This window comes from Oryx dammah, unplaced genomic scaffold (assembly GCF_014754425.2).
Source record: "Oryx dammah isolate SB20612 unplaced genomic scaffold, SCBI_Odam_1.1 HiC_scaffold_27, whole genome shotgun sequence".
Taxonomy (NCBI): Eukaryota; Metazoa; Chordata; class Mammalia; order Artiodactyla; family Bovidae; genus Oryx; species Oryx dammah.
The window spans coordinates 116,939,993-116,959,690 of NW_024070211.1; the positions used below are offsets into that span (position 1 = coordinate 116,939,993).

Genomic DNA, 19,698 nt, shown 5'->3' on the forward strand with positions numbered 1-19,698 from the left:
TGTGGTCATGTATGGATGTGAGAGTTGGACTGTGAAGAAGGCTGAGCACTGAAGAATTGATGCTTTTGAACTGTGGTGTTGGAGAAGACTCTTGAGAGTCCCTTGGACTGCAAGGAGATCCAACCAGTCCATTCTGAAGGAGATCAGTCCTGGGATTTCTTTGGAGGGAATGATGCTAAAGCTGAAACTCCAGTACTTTGGCCGCCTCATGTGAAGAGTTGACTCATTGGAAAAGACTCTGATGCTGGGAGGGATTGGGGGCAGGAGGAGGAGGGGATGACCGAGGATGAGATGGCTGGATGGCATCACGGACTCCATGGACGTGAGTCTGAGTGAACTCCAGGAGCTGGTGATGGACAGGGAGGCCTGGCGTGCTGCGATTCATGAGGTCGCAAAGAGTCGGACACGACTGAGCGACTGAACTGAACTCCCATACTTGGAATAGTGCCTCACACATAGCAGTATTTACTAAGTAGAGATCAATAAGTAGTGAATGAAAGCATAGCTCTTGCACAATGAAACATCATTTGGCCATTAAAAATGATGTTCGGATTAATGACCATTCAAAATCCCTCTGATTCTGCATTGTAACAGTTACAGCCCTGTAACTTACTTAGTTCATTTATTTATATCTTGCTCATTCAGGTCCCTGCTAAGTGCAAACTACCGAACAAGGTTCTGCAAAGTATATGGAAACAAACAGAAAGGGCAAGCACTTATCATCACCTTGGTAACTCTTAGAAATACAAAAAGAGAAGCTCAAAAAGCAGGAAGTTATAAAAGCCAACATAAGACACTGTAATTTTTGCAAGGGACATGTATATCTGCCAACATACCAAACATGATTTGCATCTGAAATACAAAATACACTATGTAGGTATTTGCCTTTCATTTTGTCAACTGGTGTGTCATTGATTTTCTTAGTTCCTAAATATTTAGTCATTATATCTTTGCTCAATGAATGGTTAGTTAAAATCCAACTGCAATCATTGGGATCATCTGAAAAAAAAATGTTAAACTATAAAACATTAGGAACTACTATTAAGGAAAAATAACAATCGCTTTTGGAATAGTGCCTACTTAAGATGACAGGATTTGACTTAAACCTTGAAAGAGGATGAAGAAGAGAAGAATTTCGTGCAGTCAGATAAGAATACAAGTAAAGGTATGGGAGTAGGAAGCACATGACCAAACTGGGCCAGAGTGACCAGTTTTTTAGAGCAATAACCCTTAACCTGGGCCCTGGCAGGTGGACTCCCATTCTTACCCCACCATCAGATCCTGCCTAAGGACGAGGCAGAGAATAGCGCTGAAAGTCTGAGACGGTTCTCCAATAGGAAAAAACTCCCTGAAATTTAACCAGAGTTCTGACAGGTACTCTATTAGTAATAGTTTTTTCTTGTAAATCTTGCTTCTTTCTGAAATTCTCAGTCAGATTTAGTCCAGGGAATACACAGAACATAAAACAGGTCTCTGAAGCTCTGTAGCTTCACAGTGATCACATAGGACCTGGATAATAGACATTAAAAGGCAAATAGTACAGTGACTAACAGGTTAAATGTAGATAAGACATTACAATTAACACGTTACAATATTCAATCCAAATTTTTCCAGGACTGAAATCTTATTAATGAAATATAACTTGAAATCAAGAGCTGTATTCTAAAACTCTTTAAACCTTTTGTCAAACACTGATTTTTTAATTCTAATCTTATTGCAACAGCTTTGAAAATCTAACTTAATTGGAATATAGACAGGGGAGAGGGGGAAATGAGATGACGACCAAAAGGCCACATGTTCAAATTAGTTCGTTTGAACTATTGCTCGTTTAGTATTTGGGTATCTAAATGATAGCACAGTATTACAGAAAACACATAAACCTGCCTAGCAGAGTTACGGAGAAGGCAATGGCACCCCACTCCAGTCCTCTTGCCGGGAAAATCCCACGGACGGAGGAGCCTGGAAGGCTGCAGTCTATGGGGTCGGGAAGAGTCGGACACAACTGAGTGACTTCACTTTCACTTTTCACTTTCATGCATTGGAGAAGGAAATGGCAACCCACTCCAGTGTTCTTGCCTGGAGAGTCCCAGGGACGGGGGAGCCTGGTGGGCTGCTGTCTATGGAGTCACACAGTCAGACACAACTGAAGCGATTTAAGAGCAGCAGCAGCAGAGTTATAATACCACCAGCCACACATGTAACAAGATTTTTTAAACATAACGATTTGAAAAGCACTTTTGAAAAGTACCTTCATAGAGAAACTAACTCTTTATAAGATGACAGAAGAAACCTGTCCATCTTCACTTCCTTAAATTGATTTGATTAAACTGACTAGTAATTTGGGGATTGTCTATTATGGCAGAATTGGAGCTTACAGGCACATCTAAAGGCTTTCTGGAAAAAAGAATCAATTCTATACCAGACCAACTCCATGCAAGACAAACATCTGTGAGCTGCCTCCACTCTTCTGGGACCACCAATTTGTTACCCCATCAGCGTGATGTATCAACATTCTTCTGCCCCACTAACGTGAACTTTAGTACCTTTAGAACCTTTGATATCTCACCAGGATCCTAAACATTAGCATTCATAAAACCAGGAACAATTTAAAAATGTAAGACCAAGAGCTTATGAAATCCTCACTGTCTGACTGTGGCTATCTCAGGCCTGTTGCAAATAACAAAACTCCAGCTTCTGCAAGACTCATTAGCATCATCCATGCCCCATCCTCAACACCAGTTGGCAGGGCAGCATCACCCGTAACAAGTTCTTGGAATGTGGCCAGTCCCAGGGCAGCCTACCTCGGTTGGCTGCATCCCAGCTCTGCAGGCTGGCTGAACATGCCGGCACAAAGAAGAGCAGCAGGGTAGCTGAACACTCCCAACTACAAGCTGGAGAGAAGTGATCACAGGCTAAAGAAACCTTGAGATAAGCCAGAGAAGAACTTCTTATAAGATGGTTGTTGGAAAATAACTGCAGTGGACATATTCCTCACTCTACAATGCCATAATAAACAGCTCCTTTGGGGCTCAGGTAATGACAAAGCTAGGAAGGGCGGATGAGAGCCCATGCTTATTTCCATATCCCAGGTTTCCTCTGCTGTGCCGATACATCTTGAGAGATCCCAAATATTTGCTCCCATCCACATTTCGTTATTTTATTTTGCAAGGTAACACCTCCTTTTACTCACTCAGGAATCATGCAGTGATCAATTAATTGGATGCAAGGAGTTCGATCATACCACCTCAATCAGCTAGTATATATGTATCACAGAAAAACAGGAACATATGCTGGAAATCATGAGGCGAACCAGGAAACTCTGATCATCTCTTGGGTATGATTCACCTTCAGGTGCACTAGCAACATGAAGTGCCGAACCAGTAATTTGTCATTATGTAACTTAAATTATTAAATTATGTGCATGTGGTAGATTATAGTTCATACAAACCCTGACACATAACTAAAAAAATTATTGCCAATTATGCAAGAACTTTAGATAACATGATGATTTAAAATAATTGAAAGGGAAGTTTTTAGGCAGAGCCAGGATAACCATCTGTCAGGTAGATTCCTGCATTGGATGAGGACAGGGGTTGTAGGAAGAGGACTTGATGACCTTTCTGGGGAACACCATCAAATATTACATGATACGGCACAGTCACTGAAACATACGCACGTACAGAGTTTTTAAGAAACACAGTAGGATCCGATGCACAATGATGTTAGAGATGTAAATAGGCTAGAAATGAATGTACCACATTTAATTTTTAATTTATCCCAGGCAAATAACTTACCAATTCTCATATGGCAAAATGTGTTGGAATTACACCAAACTTAACACAGCTGATAGTCTCCAGAAGTTGACATTTTAAGATATCAGGATATACAAATCACATTATGCTAAATGTGCAATAAACTTACCACGATGCGTACGAATGATGACATAGCAGTTCTATGTACAAACTAAAATAACAAATATAGTTCAAATTGTATTCATTTGGATTGGAGTAGATGGTGAGATTTCAGCTCATTATTGATAAGAGCTTTACATCTATCATCTACTTAACTCCTCACAACAACCCCAGGAGGTCCTGAGGCTAGGAGGAACTGACCTTAGCAGAAGGTCATTCTGCTAATCCATACCAGGCAACGACTTGAACAGGCCTGGAAGGCCGTCTGATCTGGTGCCCCTCACCAACGCTGAACACTGCACTTTCACTTTCCTCCCTCGTCTCCTTACTTGTAGGCAACGATGAAAATTCTGTTGCTGGAGCTGATACTGGTAAATGTGGGAGGAGATTCTCTGAAGCCTGCCTGACAGACTAGGGAAAACTAATTTGAGTTTTTAAGTGTGAATTGAACAAAGTTGGCAGGTGTCTGTGAGGAGAGGTATGGGTATGCTGCTACCATTATAAATGGGCTCAGTATTTCTGAAAGCTATTTGATAACTTGGAATAAGAGCTATAAAACTTTTCTTGCTCTTTGACTCAGTAATTTCAGTCTCTGGAATACACCCCAAGGAAATAACACAAAAGAAAACGGTAATTTGTTCAAGATGTTCATTCGGGAGTTATTTGTGTTAGTGAAAAACTAGAAACAACCCAAATTTCCAGTAATAAGACAGGGACTAAGCAAGCTAGATTATACAGACAAAGAAGAAAATTTATAATCCCTAAAAATGGCAAATGAAGGCTACATTTGTATGTGGACACATATGTAAGAAATGACTTTAAATTAGAAAGCAGAATACAAATTGGTATAAGTATAATCTTGTACAATCAAGTAAAACAGTATGTGTATAAACAATCATACAAGAAAACTGTAAATTTATAAAGAAGTATAGCCCTCATTTTGTTGTTGAAATTTGGACAGTGGAACTGGCACATAGATTGTGCTTAATAAAAACTTACAGACTTATGTTATACAAAGGTAATCCTTTAACTGAGACCTGACTGTATCTCACATAGATTAACGTTGCTTCAGTACAAGCTAATCTTTTGCGAAGACTTACCAAGTGCTAGGTGCTCTTCCAAGTTCTTTCCTTGTATTTTCTCATTTAATTCCCCTATTTTCTTAGGAGATAAGTATTTTTATTATATTCTCTCCTAAAAGGAGGGAATTGGAGCACAGAGAAGCTAAGTAACTTGCCCAAAGTTACACAGGTTATGGCAGAGTTGGAATTTCAACCCAAGGACATTCGTCCCCTGGAGGAGGAAATGGCAACACACTCCAGTATTCTTGCCTGGGAAATCCCATGAACAGAGGAGCCTGGTGGGCTACAGCCCATGGGGTCGCAAAGAGTTGGACACAACTGAACACCCAAATCACCGCCATGCTCCCTATCTGGCCTGTATGACCCATTGGGCCACAATGTTTTCTCTTACATGAAAAAAAAAAAAAGTATCTAGATCTTATTCTTTCCTGTTAATCATTTCTAGAATTTGTTTTCTGCTTTTCTTCCTCCCCACTCCTGTTTGGTTTACTCTAGAATTCTTGCAGTAAAGAACAATCACCAGATACAGCATTTGAGATAAAAATACTCTCCATCCAGTCCAGTTGTCACCTGTAATAATATAACATATGTGCCCTAGGTGATGGAGGTTTCTTTCCAAGAAGTGAGACTAGGGTAAGGTTTTTCGATCAGGTGAGGAAACTGTGGAGCCTGGAAAATAAAATGCTACTTACATTTAAATGTCTTTAAATTTAGTAAATTTCTTACATTTAAATGTAAGAAATAAGCTGCCTGGGAATAAGTGACAAATATAGAGGAACACTTTGAAACTCTTTGGGAAAGTGTTAGTTTTTTAAAAAATTATGTTTACATTTGCTTAGTTTCTTACACTTTGCAAAGTATTTGCTAGTGATGACCTTATTAAGCTTTCATGCTGTAGAATGGTAGACAGTCTAGTTGACCAAACAGGAAACTGAGTGTCAGAGTTTAAGTGGTTCACCCAAAGCAGGCTACTTGTCCTTAGCCAAGCTGAAGCTTGGCCCTAGCCCTCATTCTCAGCAGAGCTAAGCACTGATGCTGTTCTAGACAGGAACAAGGCCCTCTGCAGACCTTCCCTTTCAATCATCCAGAGTTTATGAAGTCCTAGATTCTAAGTACAAATCCACTGAGAAAAGTCCAGAAAATAAATCTACCATAAATGGAATCAGAGATGAGAATTAAATATATAATGGAGTTCTCTTAAATGAAGGAGATAGAGTCAAAGCAAGACTAATATCTGTATATAAACTTAACTATTTGGGAGATGCTTGGAAAAACAAAACTCAAATCTTTCTATAAGTCCTTATCATGTCTCTGTGAAAGTTGCTCAGTTGTGTCTGATTCTTTGTGACCCCACAGACTGTAGCCCGCCAAGCTCCTCTATCCATGGAATTCTCCAGGCGAAGACTCTGGAGTGGGTAGCCGTTCCCTTCTCCACTGTATGTTCCCATCCCAGGGATTGAACCTGTGTCTCCTGCTTTGCAGGCAAATTCTTTAACATCCAAGCCATCAGCAAAGCCCATAAGTCCTTATAGGAGGTATATTATAAGACTGTTATCTTTGGTACAAAAGGAGCAAAATAAAATGTTTGTTCTATCTGCACATTCCATGGAAATATTTGCATAGTGAATGAGGTAGACTACATTTTATGTGTTCCTAAACAGCATCACCTTCTCACCTAGCTTTGTCTTAAAAAAGTTTTCTTCAGAGGTCTGACAGAGGTCATCTCCTCCAAGAAGCCTCTTCAGAGTCTTTGAGAGAGCCTCACTCTCCCTTTCCTAGGCACTCACAGCAGTCCTAGAATATCTAATTGCTGACCTCCCCTTCTTCCTCGTGCAGACCACACAGCATAGCACGTCTGGAATTTACCTTTGTTTCTCATGGCCCCAACATAAGTACCTTGCACACTGTAGCCGATTATTGGATGGGTAAGACCTTGCCTGAGGTCCTATCGCACAGTAAGAGTTTATCAGCCTTTTCTGAGATTTGGGCTGTGTAAATCTGACTAGAGAAATGACCTCTCAATAAAAGACTCTTAAAAATCTTTTTCCTTATAATCATATTTTATGTTGACCTTTTTATACCAGAACATTTGTATTAGTTTAATGCATTAGTAATCAGCACTGGCAAACAGCAATCTCACAGCCAGAAGGTTAAATTATAAAGTACTTTTTAGAATCAAACAGGAATATGGCAATCATAAACCTAAACAAATTAACTTGAGGTTTGCTTTTACCACAGATTTTATAAATATTCCACCAGGTTCTATTCAACATGAATGGAAAGAGATTCGAAGCCAGAACTTCAGCTCTTTGAAGCTCTCTCTTTTAAAATGAGCTGGTGGATAAAATACTGGTGAGAAAATTCAACATTTCAGAGCAAAGAGTACATCATTTCTACCAAGGTCAACTGCTCTTCAGGGACAAAAATAATGTCCTTTTTATTAGCAATTTGGAATAACAATTAAATAACATTCATTTTATTGAGATTTTTATAGAAGAACTGAGAAAATAATTCTTCACAGTGGTTATAAAAATATAAGAAAAGGGCTGAGTTTCTGAAACACAGTAATCTTTTTATCTCCCTTATCTTCCCTTGGGTTGCGTGTGCTGGTGTTATGATCCTCAATTAAAAAGCTTATTTACAAGGAATATAAAGATTAGGGAATAACAAGAAAACTACTGGGGATTGCAATGAAAAGCAAGTTAAGGTGAAGATGAAGTAATTATTTTCAATTATACTACATTCTATGATATGGCAAAAAAAAAAAAAAGCTCCCATTATATTACATGTAATAGGAGAAAAAGTTCTTTGATCCATAAATGGTCTAATCCAACAGCTATTCACATAATTCCTGTCCTTTTCAGGGAGAATAGCAATCAGTGATCAAGAAGAAAAGTACAAATCACAAAATGCACACAGTCTTACTTTTTCATCATCTTCAGTAAATGGAGCACCCTCAGGAATCTTATTGATTGCTTGGGCCACGCCGATGATCTCGCCGTCACTGCTTCGGATAGGCATGCACAGTAATGACTTTGTCTTGTACCCAGTTAGCTTGTCGATCTCATCATTGAATCTTCGATCCTAAAAATAAGACAAGAGAGGGCATTAATTGCATGTGCCTTGTCGTCAAGAAGGAGAGAGAAGTGTATTTTTGTCTATTTCTGTGTATAAGAACTTATCGTTGGGAACCTCACCTCACTGATTTTTAATAACAAGAACAGATTTGATTGCATGTTGAATTCACCAAAGCAGTATAAATGAAAACAAATCACCCTCATAGTTGTTAACCATGGTAAACGAAAAGAGAAACTTTCAACCCCACCACAATAACATATCAAAACTGGGGGAGGGGGAAGTGTTTTTTATAGAACTTCACACTATGCTATTTACTAAAATATGTTATTTCACATAGACAACTGGCTACAAAGTATTAAAAAAGAAAAATACATAATAAATATATTAAGTATTATTTTAAAAATACAGAAAAGCACTACTTTTCTTCCAGTCAAATGATCCTGTGGGAAAAAAAAACAGAATGTATGAGCCCATACTGATACGTTTTAAATACTTGTTAAAATGTTTTTAATGTAATGGGGAGGAAGTAGGTAACAGGTTTCTTTACAGAATGTTAGCTAAAAATGTAGAAGAAATGATAAAATTATATCATACCTATTTTGCAACTACCAATGCAATAATGGATACAAGCAAGAATCATTAATCAATGATGCCAATCAAGATGCCAATACCATTAGGTGAAACATTACTGTTGAACAAGTATTCACTTTGTCTCAAAGTGCTACCCCACAGATCCCTCCTTAAATTCAAAGAGGAAAAGATGTTTTTTTATTAAAAGATCTGATGGACATAAGATTTAAAAAATGATCAAACTTAACATCACCATTAATGAGACAAAATAGCACCATGTGCCCCCCTGCTGTGGTACTATAAGAAGGACACAGCATCATCAAGGATGTGGAATGCTTTTGTCCATCCTCTGAATCTGATCATTCAGGAAAAGAAAATTAGGAAAAATGCAGACCACCAGTCGTTCTATCGGAAGCCTGATCTAGACGCTTCAAAAATGTCAGTATCATGAGAGATGAAATAAAGCCCTGGGAGCTGTGCTGGCTTAAAGAAGACTGAAGAGATCTGAAACCTAAATGACACTGAAAAGTGTTGTGCAATTTAGGGGGAAGATGACTAGGGAAAGTTGAACAAGAACTTTATACATTAGGTAATATCATGTGTCAATATATAATTTCTTGGGTGTGATAGTGATATTGTAATGATGTAGGAGAATGTTCTTATCTTTAGGATATGCATGCTAGAGTATTTTGAGATGAAATGTCATAATACCTTCAATTTACTTTCAAATGGAAAGCAAGAAAAAGGAAGGAATGAAAAAAGAGAAAAAGGAAGGGAGGGAGGGTAGGAGAAAAGAGAAGGAAGGAAGGAGAGAGTGAGAGAGAGAGAGCAAAGACTGGCTCCTGACAGGGTAATGGGGGCTAAAAACATTCCAAGGAAGAAGACGAACTGGATCCAGGCTCACTGTTTCAAGCTAGGGGCTGAACTGAGGCTTCTCCCAGTGCTCTTGACATTTCCTTGTTGAAAGAGGCTTAAAAATAAGAAGCAAAGCACTGTCATCTACCACCATCTAGAACTGTGAATTTTATCTGACTGAGGGCCTAGGGAGGCTGGCTGTGGACAAGATGAGAGCCCCCAGGGCAAACACTGTTGGCCTTCTATGAGTGTTGTGCTATCCCCATAATCAAAAGGACTGGAGCCCTCTTCTACGAAGGCCTGATTCTGGTCCAGGACTTCTGGAGGCCATTCTAAACCCTGAGTTAGGAAGAATGGAGCCCTAAAGGAGAGACAGAAATCAAAAGCCAAGCAAAATCAAATTGCCTGCTCAAAATGAGCCTGCAACCAAACTTCCAGAAAAACACTAAGTTGCATTATTACTTCTGTGTTTTTCATCCACTTAGGAGCCACCGTGTATCAGGGTGTGAGCATCATCCCAGCCGTCATGGCACACGCAGTCTAGCAGCTGAGGCAGGTGACAGGCATACAAATCCATACCATATATTGTGGGAACTGATACTGAGTAAAAGAGCAAGGTGCCATGAGACAGATTCAAAAGAAGGCATCTGTTTTTCTGGGGATCAAGGAAGGTCTCTCTGAAGACAGGACAAGTATGCTCAGACTAGATTCATGAGGAATAACTTGTCAGTCAAAGAATGGTGGGGAAAACTTTCTGGGAAGCTGAAACATTGCCCATGTGAAGGTCCAGAAGCAAGAGAAAGCTTAGTAGTTTCCCCAGACTCAAAGGTCAAAGGCAAGAGAACAGGAAGCCAAAGGGAGAATGGAAGAGGAAGGCAGGAACTAGGGAGTGCCAAGTCTTAACAGGACCGGGCAGGAGCTACATTATTCCTAATGGAAAATCACCAAAGATCTTGAAGCAGAAGGATGCTATGATTCATTTCAGCACTCAGTATTCTCTGAAAGCATCATCTTAGTTTATTTGTTCTCCCACCACTGGTATATAAGATCTAAGACAGAAAAGCTTTTGTTTCTCATTTACTACCCATACTGGCATAATAGAGGTGCTCTACAACATTTTTCCTCAGTAATAGAACTTTTTTCTAAAAACTATATTGCAATTATGCAAAATATTAGAAGATTTAAAAAGCCTTGAGACCTCACATTTCACTTCTTGGCATATATTTAGAGATACTATTATACATGCACCATAGAGAGATGTACAAATGTTCACTGCAACATCAATTATGAAAAGAAAAAACCTGGAAGTCAGTTGAATGGTCAACAGAAAGATTATGATGTCTTGTTTTGATATACTCTACAACTATTTAAATGAATAAACTAAAGCTTCTTGTATTAACATGAACAAATATCAAAAGCATGTTAAATGAAGCAAAGTGCTACAATCTGATACCATCTATATAATACCACCAATATTTAAAACAATGCTAAATATTATGTAGCAAAGTACACTGCATGCATGAGAATAATAAACTCTAAACTAATACGCATGGTTGGTTAGCTCCAGGGAGGAAGAAAGGAGATGGCACGAGGGAGAGGGAGGGTGAGGTTTCAGCTCTTAACAACCGATTTTTCCTTGCTAAAAAACAAACAACAACAACAAAAAACTTTGAAGAAATATAGTACAGTGTTTAGACTCTATAAAGCTTGATCGCCTATTCTTATCTAAAAGTTTGAAATATTTTACAATAAACATTTAAGACTATTTTTTAAAAGTTAAGAACTCTGTGGAAGATGAGATTGGTTTGGAATAGGAGAAACCAGTTAGGAAATGTCAGTGGTCCAGGTAAGGCAAGACGATGTTCTGGGTTAAAAGAAAGCGATGGAGGTAAGGAGAAATAGATGGATATCTTGAGTTCACAGTACTTCCTGACGCACTGGTTAGGGATGGGGGACTAAAGAAAGATGAAGAATCTCAGGTTTTAATTTGAGAAACTGTATAGATGGAAGCAGCATTTACTGGGATGTGAAATAGTGAGATGAAGGTAAAAGTCTACATATAAAGAAAGTCAAGAAGGTTGATAAAAACATTTAAAAATTAAAAAAAAAAAAGAAGGTTCATAAATCAGTGAGTGTGTCCTGGGACCTAAATCAGTGGTTCTTTACTCTGGCTGCAGGTGAGAATTACCTGAGAAGGTTGAATCAATCAGTATGAAGCTTTGGTTTTTACTTGGTTTTAAATGCTCATAAATGATTCTCATATGAGACCAATTGTCCAAAATGATGAAGAGCTTAGTCACTAGTAAGATCAATAAAGTTCATTAATGAGAAAAAAGCCTTAAAATGGGAAGGAAGAAAGATGATGTCACGGCATATGGTGGTTATATATTAGTGATGTGAACCTGTGAGACTGGACTTGAAAATCTACTCTGGAATAGGCAAGCCTTTCTGCTCTTATCTTTGTGATGGTCATTATCTCTGGAGAAGGGCCTCATCCACCACAGTTCAACTCTGAGTTAATCAACCACCAAGACTATGGGGTATTCATTGCCAAAGTAGCCAAAGCCACATGAAGACAACAGACATAGGGGTGCCTAGTCATGACCAAGGGGAACAAAAATATAGTATACCTTCTTCACCCTCTTTTCAACTTTCCACATTCACCTGATAAACTTGTAACTAGAGGAGAAAAAGATAATTATATTGATGTATGTGGCAAGTGTTAATCTTCCAATTTAAAAGCTGAGAAGAATGATTCATTTCATTAAGTCTTAATGGTTTTTTAAATATAATGCATGGTAAAACATACTTTGTCCATGTCTTCATCACACTATTTATGGGAATATTCTCCCAAATTAACTCAAAATTTGATATAATTCATCTCATGAGAGGTCAGAAGAGTTGATACAATTGCATACTTTCCTAATTATATTAATCCTCTAGATTAATTTCCAATTTAAGAAAATTAAGAACGCTGAGCCGAAAATTGAGGTATAAATTAATGGCAGGAGATGAAGAGAACTAAGGATAACTAGATAAAGGGACATATTACTCTGATATTGTAGAAAGAATGAAAGCTTAAAAATGAAAGATAGCAAAAAATAGATCTTGCTAGCCAAGCAATGATCACAAGTGAGTATAGTAGTAAGAGAAACTTAGGGCACTCTGGAACACACAGTATGGGGCCAGGTGGGGTGGGGGTGGATCTCTCAAGGAAAGTGAAATTTTTAAGCTGTCAGCCAAAGGATCAGTATCCCAGGAAGAGAGAATAGTATTTAAGACTTGGAGGCAATAGAAAGCTGATGAATCTGAGGAAATGAAAGAAGTTGAAGACAGTCCTCTAGGGAAGAGCCAGAGATGGAACAAAACCCAGCAGCTGGAGGCTGATGAAAGGGTGCTTAGTAACCAGGTTTTTGAATTGTAAATTTACCATGGGTGGGGGGGGGGGTGTCACTAGAGGGTTTTAAGAAGGTAGGAGGGAGTAATGTGACTGATTCCTCATTTTAGAAAGAGTTATTATGGCTTAAATGTAAAGAATGAGCAGGAAATAAGAGATCCAGGTGAGAGAGATACCATCTCTAGACTGAGATGGTGGCTACTGGTGGGAGGGGTGATGGAAAGGACGGAGGTGAAAGATATTTAGGAGGCAGAATCAATAGGACTTGCTGATTAATTTGATGTAAGGTTGCTCATGCTATTTAATGTAAAAAACTAACTCCATGTATCCAGTGCAGAGATTCACTGAGTGATGAACAGAGGAAGGGGACAAGTGCTGAGTGGGAAATAAGCGTTCCCTTGTGGCTGTTCTGCAGTTTAACCATGGGCCATTCACGGGGTGGTGGCGCTGCCCTGTTTGAGACAGAGATAGGTAAGTAGGAAAGTGTTCTAATTTCAGGAAATGGACTTGCAATGCAAAGAGGAGACTAATTTTCTTTCTTTCTTTCTTCCTTTTTTTGGCCACTCAGCATGTGGGATCAAACCCATGCCTCCTGCTGTGGAAGCTTGAGTCTTAACCACTGGACCACCGGGGAAATTCCCAAGAAGGGAGTACTTAAGTAAGAATGAAGGACTCTGCTCAATAACTTTACCAGAGGTCTTCAGGAGTTCACCACACACACCAGCAAAGCTTCACAGAAGGCCAGGTAAGGAGGAGACAGGGGAAGTAAGAAGAGAAAAGCACTGGGCCTATTTATTGCTGGAGATGTAAACTTAAATAGGAAATTAACAAATGCCTCCAGGTCGATAATGAAATACCACATAGAGAATGGTGTCCAATTTGTATTCATCTCCCTGAGGATAAAAAAACAAGAAATGATCTACAACAGGAGAGATTTCTAATAAATTAAAGTAAGAGCTTCTTTAATAAGGTTGTTAAAATCTGGAATGAGTTTCTTATGATTGTGGCAGACTCTTCTTGCTTCGAGTGTTTTTATTATGTCATAATATTTTTCCTACCACAGATATCTTAAATATAACTGTTCTTGAGAAGTGCAGGGATCCCAGTGCCTTCTGTGCGGAACTACCTTTTGCATTTGACACCTAGCTATGATTTTTAATATTTAAAAAGATCAAGACATAAGGCCAAAAGCAATTTTGTCTTTTCAGCAATGGAACTGACCTGTGCCTGCTACAGAGAGAACCATAGATAGATATACTTCTGAGCCAGGATCTTGGGCTTGCAGCCTCCTCTGCACATTCCTGGGTTGAACGTGATGCCACAGAACACACCCAGAAAGCAGGTCCCACCCACAAGGTCCCCTTAGGCTGTAGACAGAACTAACTTCTTCAGTCTGAGCCTTCAGGTCCTTGAAAGAAAGAGCTATGTTCATTGCATTCGACAAACCTGGCCTGCCCCAGGGAGACATATTTCAGAGGCATGTAAGAAGCCTCAACGCAAAAGGAAATCTATCCTGTCTTCTTTTCACTTTCTCAAAGAAGCCACTCAAGGCTCCCCAAGGCAGGAGCCAGAGCTACGAATCTCATTCAGTTCTCAGAATCAGAGCCAGGAGGCATCGCACAAGTCTCTTTTACCCTCTCTGTGTTTAAGAGCTCGCTCCCGAACACTTTAGAGTAAGATTATCCAGAGCTTTAATTTAGCCAAGAACTAGTCTTGACCACCTATAAGGGTGATTGTTTTAACCACAATCTCAACTCTACCCTGAGCCCTTCATAGCCAAGGTCATAGCTAAGGTTATCAAACTCTTCAAGTTTGAAAATGTCCACATGATGGGACATAGATGAGAAAGCATGTAAATACAAAAAAAGCTTCTAGTAACTCCATGAAACATTTAATGTATTTGTATCTGAGTTATTCTTTCCATATATTACAAAGGAAAAGTAGTACATGACGCGGGTATATATACAGAAATACTTCAGTCTACAGATGTTGTTAGGTGTTCATAAGAACAGAGCAGTTGCTAGCAACTGTTCCTGACACTGGGATCATTTGCAGGGCTTTAGGTGACTACTCATGCCCTAGCCCTACCCGGACCAATTAAATCATAACTGGTGGGAGGAGGGGTTGAGCAGGGGATCTGACTTCTAACTGTTGGTCAGGGTTAAGAACCACAGAATTAGAGGTCCTTTACTAAGTCCACGGCTGACAGGGGTCTGAGGGGCCTTGTGAACGACCACTTTAGAGTTTTCAGAACATTTGTTTGTTAGCTTTGGTTTAGTTAGGTTGGTTATGTTTTCCACCAACTTTCCTCATAGGCTTAGTGCACTGGCCTGCATATCTTACCCAGAACCCTACTGCCCTTCTCCCAACAACAGAAGGTTTGAAGACCAAGTTCAGTCCCACATCTCATCTACATCCTCTTTCAAATGGCTTATGGAGCTGCGAATGAAGAGAAGTTAATGGAAATATAAAATATAAAATGAATAAGTCATTGAAATGAAAACCAATAGATTGACCAACTGTCTGAAGCTTAAAACGGCTTTTATTGGTACATCAGTTAGTAACACCCATTTAATTCCAATTCATAGAAGCATCTCCTCACATTTATGACTGATCATAAACACCACTTATTTTCCCAAAATTGCTTGGAAAGCTAAGCTTTCAAAAATCTTGATTAGTCTTTAACAATTTGAAATGTACTATTCTGCTTTTCTCCATACAAAGAAGTATAATTAATTGTTCTGAATTGATGGAAGGCTTGAGAATACACTGCACAAAAACAAAGACATGGCATATGGTAACTAGAGAGCTAATGCTTTGAGCATCCTAATTTGATACTTGCCGAGAAAAAGTGCAAAATTATCACTTGTTCTTAATATGTATTCACAGAATGTCATTGCTCAACAGCAAACAAAAATCTTCCCTCTGAATTCTTTTACACACACACAAAAAAAACACAAAATGTGTAGAGTTTTAAATACTACAAAATATTCCCCAAAAGTATGTATGTTTTTGAAGTGTTACTCTTTTAGGCCCTGAAGTGGTATGGTAGGTGGTTCAGTTCAGTTCAATCACTTGGTTGTATCTGACTTTTTGCAACCCCATGAATCACAGCACACCAGGCCTCCCTGTCCATCACCAACTCCCGGAGTTCACTCAAACTCACATCCAGCGAGTTGGGGATGCCTTCCAGACATCTCATCCTCTGTCGTCCCCTTTTCCTCCTGCCCCCAATCCCTCCCAGCATCAGGGTCTTTTCCAATGAGTCAACTCTTCACATGAGGTGACCAAAGTATTGGACTTTCAGCCTCAGCATCAGGCCTTCCAATGAACACCCAGGATTGATCTCCTTTAGAATGGACTGGTTGGATCTCCTTGGAGTCCAAGGGACTCTCAAGAGTCTTCTCCAACACTACAGTTGAAAAGCATCAATTCTTTGGCGCTCAGCTATCTTCACAGTCCAACTCTCACATCCATACATGACCACAGGAAAACCATAGCCTTGACTAGATGGACCTTTGTTGGCAAAGTAATGTCTCTGCTTTTCAATATGCTGTCTAGGTTGGTCATAACTTCCCTTCCAAGGAGTAAGCATCTTTTAATTTAATGGCTGCAATCACCATCTGTAGTGATTCTGGAGCCCAGAAAAATAAAGTCTGACACTGTTTCCACTGTTTCCCCATCTATTTCCCATGAAGTGGTAGGTGGTAAAGCAGTTTACAAATATGTACAAGTCAGCCTTATTTGTTTAATGCTTGAAGAACACACTTAAATTCATTTAAGTCTTCCAAACTGAATTAGTGGTTAACAGACACTATAAAAGAACTTAATATGAGGTTTAGAACCTTTGAGCTTTTTAGAACTTTTGCTTTTGAACTGTGGTGTTGAAGAAGACTCTTGAGAGTCCCTTGGACTGCAAGGAGATCCAACTGCAAGGAGTCCATTCTAAAGAAGATCAGTCCTGGGTATTCTTTGGAAGAAATGATGCTCATGCTGAAACTCCAGTACTTTGGCCACCTCATGTGAAGAGTTGACTCATTGGAAAAGACTCTGATGCTGGGAGGGATTGGGGGCAGGAGGAGAAGGGGACGACCGAGGATGAGATATCTGGATGGCATCACCGACTCGCTGGACATGAGTCTGAGTGAACTCCGGGAGTTGGTGATGGACAGGGAGGCCTGGCGTGCTGCGGTTCATGGGGTTGCAAAGAGTCAGACACGACTAAGAGACTGAACTGAACTGAACTGATGAGGTTTAGAAACAGCCGTTGTTATTACCAAGTTACTTTTCTATTTGGTCATTGTTATTACCAAGTTGGGCTTCCCTGGTGGCTCGGTAGTGAAGAATTCTCCTGCCAGTACAGCAGATCCTGGTTCAATCCCTGGGTCAGGAAGATGCCCTGGAGGAGGGCATGGCAACCCATTCTGCTATTCTTGTCTAGGAAATCCCATGGACTAAGGTGCCTTGTGAGCTACAGTCCACAGGGTAACAGAGTCAGACATGACTGAAGTGACTTGGTATACACATATTACCAAGTTACTCTCCTTCAGCTGTGTTGCTAAAGTAAACTTGGTTTGCTGATCTTATTTCTCTTTTCTTCATTTCTCTTAGTTGGCACTTTTGTTTGGTCCTGTCTTATTGTTGTCATCATGGCTATTATTATTTACCTTTCTTATAAGAGATACAAAGATATCTCAAGACACAGGAAAATGGAAGAACCACAGCACAGCTGAAACCAAGTTGGTGAGGTGGTAGGGTATGAAACAAAATGATGAAATCTTTAATTTCTTTAATAGATGGGACAGGTAGCTATTAAAGATACATTGTAAGTGTGCAGATAAATTGTATGTGGAGTTAAAATGCAACTCCATGCTCTATAACATTTATTATGTTTAATTAATCTTTCTAAGCCAAACATCACCATATGAAGAGACAGCCATGGTAAGTAAGCAGGCTTTCTTCCTGGCACCTTTATTCCTGGCACAGTGGAGCCATCTAAAGATTTTGGTGAATCAGGGAGGTGAGCCTATAGGTAGAACCAAGAAAGCCAAGAAGTCTGTGACTATGGACAAAGGACTGTCAACATGGGGTTGTGGTTCACACACCAAACAGTCAGGAACCAGGGACTACAGGAAAAGCCAGGTCTAAATCAGGAGTCAAGATTAACAGTGACACACTAGAGATTTGGCCTCATTCACTTGTTTAACAAGGACCATAGGAGAAGAGATTAGATTTGTGGCGACCAGAGGTGGGAGGTAGGAGCAGAATTGGAAGAAGATGGTCAAAAGGAACAAACTTCTAGTTTATTAGACAAGTAAGTGCTAGAAATATAATGTACAACATAACAATTAACACTGCAGTATGTTACATATGAAAGTTGTTAAAGAGAGTAAATCCTAAGAGTTCTCATCACAAAGGAAAAGTTTTTTCTCCATTTCTTTACTTCTGTGTCTATACAAGGCCATCTGCTGTCGTTCAGTCCCTCAGTCGTGTCCGACTTTCTGAGACCCCATGGACTGCAGCACACCAGGCTTCCCTGTCCTTCAGCACCTCCCAGAGCTTGCTCAAACTCATGTCCTCTGAGTCGGTGATGTTATCCAACCATCTCATCCTCTGTCATCCCCTTTTCCTCTTGCCTTCAATAAAAGATCATAGATGTTCATTAAACTTATTGTGGTAATCATCTTATGATGTATTTCAGTCAAATCCTTATGCTGTACACCTTGAACTTATACAGTGCTGTATGTCGATTGTATCTGGATAAAACTGGAAAGAAAATTAAGTAAAAGCTCTGGGTTTAAAAAAAAAAACAAAAACCAACAAGAATCACCTCCAACAGAAAGCCTTTTGTTCTTTCCACTGTGGGCAACAGAGACAACTGGAAAGTGGCCTCTAAATGTAAACAGCTGTATCAATCAGAATCTGACTTTCCCACATTTATGAAAAATATAGCATTTTCTAGTATAAAGTGTACATGTTATATTTTAATACATTTTTTAATTAGGTTTTACTGTTACTAAGTGGAAGTGACTGTTTCTGTATGACAAAAGCTTAACGTTAAAAAGTAATTTTTAAATTTGCTTTTAAACGTTCTAAAAGTTCTAAAATATTTTTAAACTCATTTTAAAATGTTTTAAAAAATATTTAAAATCATTCTTTCTTGTGAGAACATGATTATAAATACATGATTATTTAATATTAAGATATATCTTAAAGCTACAATAATTATAAGTATGATACTGGTTCATAAAATTGATGAAAGAGAATAGAGAGTCAAATTTATATGTGTATATACACATATATATAGATGTGTGTGAATAAATGTATTTAGTTAAGAGTATAATTTCAAATTAGTCAGAGAATAATAAGTTATTCAGTTAGCCACAGATTTGGGGAAAGTAAGGTTCTTTTCTCACATTATACATCAAAGTTAATTGCAAGCTGCATAAGGAGATAAATATACTCATCTCTTGATGAACTGCAAATGTGGGACAGATTACTCAAACCCTGCCAAGACACATTTCTTAGTTTAACATGAAATACTATGAGAAAAAAGTGTCTGAATATTAATTATAATAGCCAATAATATGAGAATGCATAGATCCCACATATTATCAAATAAATCCTAAATTTTCACTCAAAAAGTCATCAGCCTTATGTTCAAATGTTGGTCTTCTTTTCTACCAAACCTTTAACCAAACCAATCAGTAAAAGTAAGATCAATTCTATTTCTTTCAGTTGTTCATTTCAACTAACATTGTTTTCTCTTCCTGGCTAATATTCTTATCAGAAATACAAATGGTGA

At 38.9% G+C, this 19,698-nt stretch overlaps 1 protein-coding gene across 1 annotated transcript in view; it reads right to left on the reverse strand.

The window, feature by feature from the left end:
• PDE11A (phosphodiesterase 11A) overlaps positions 1 to 19,698 on the reverse strand; it is a 418,022-nt gene that overhangs the window by 354,316 nt on the left and 44,008 nt on the right. Inside the window, exon 2 of the mRNA XM_040227701.1 lies at positions 7,919 to 8,077. Coding sequence (XP_040083635.1) covers positions 7,919 to 8,077 — 159 coding nt within the window. The remainder of the gene's footprint in view (positions 1 to 7,918; positions 8,078 to 19,698) is intronic.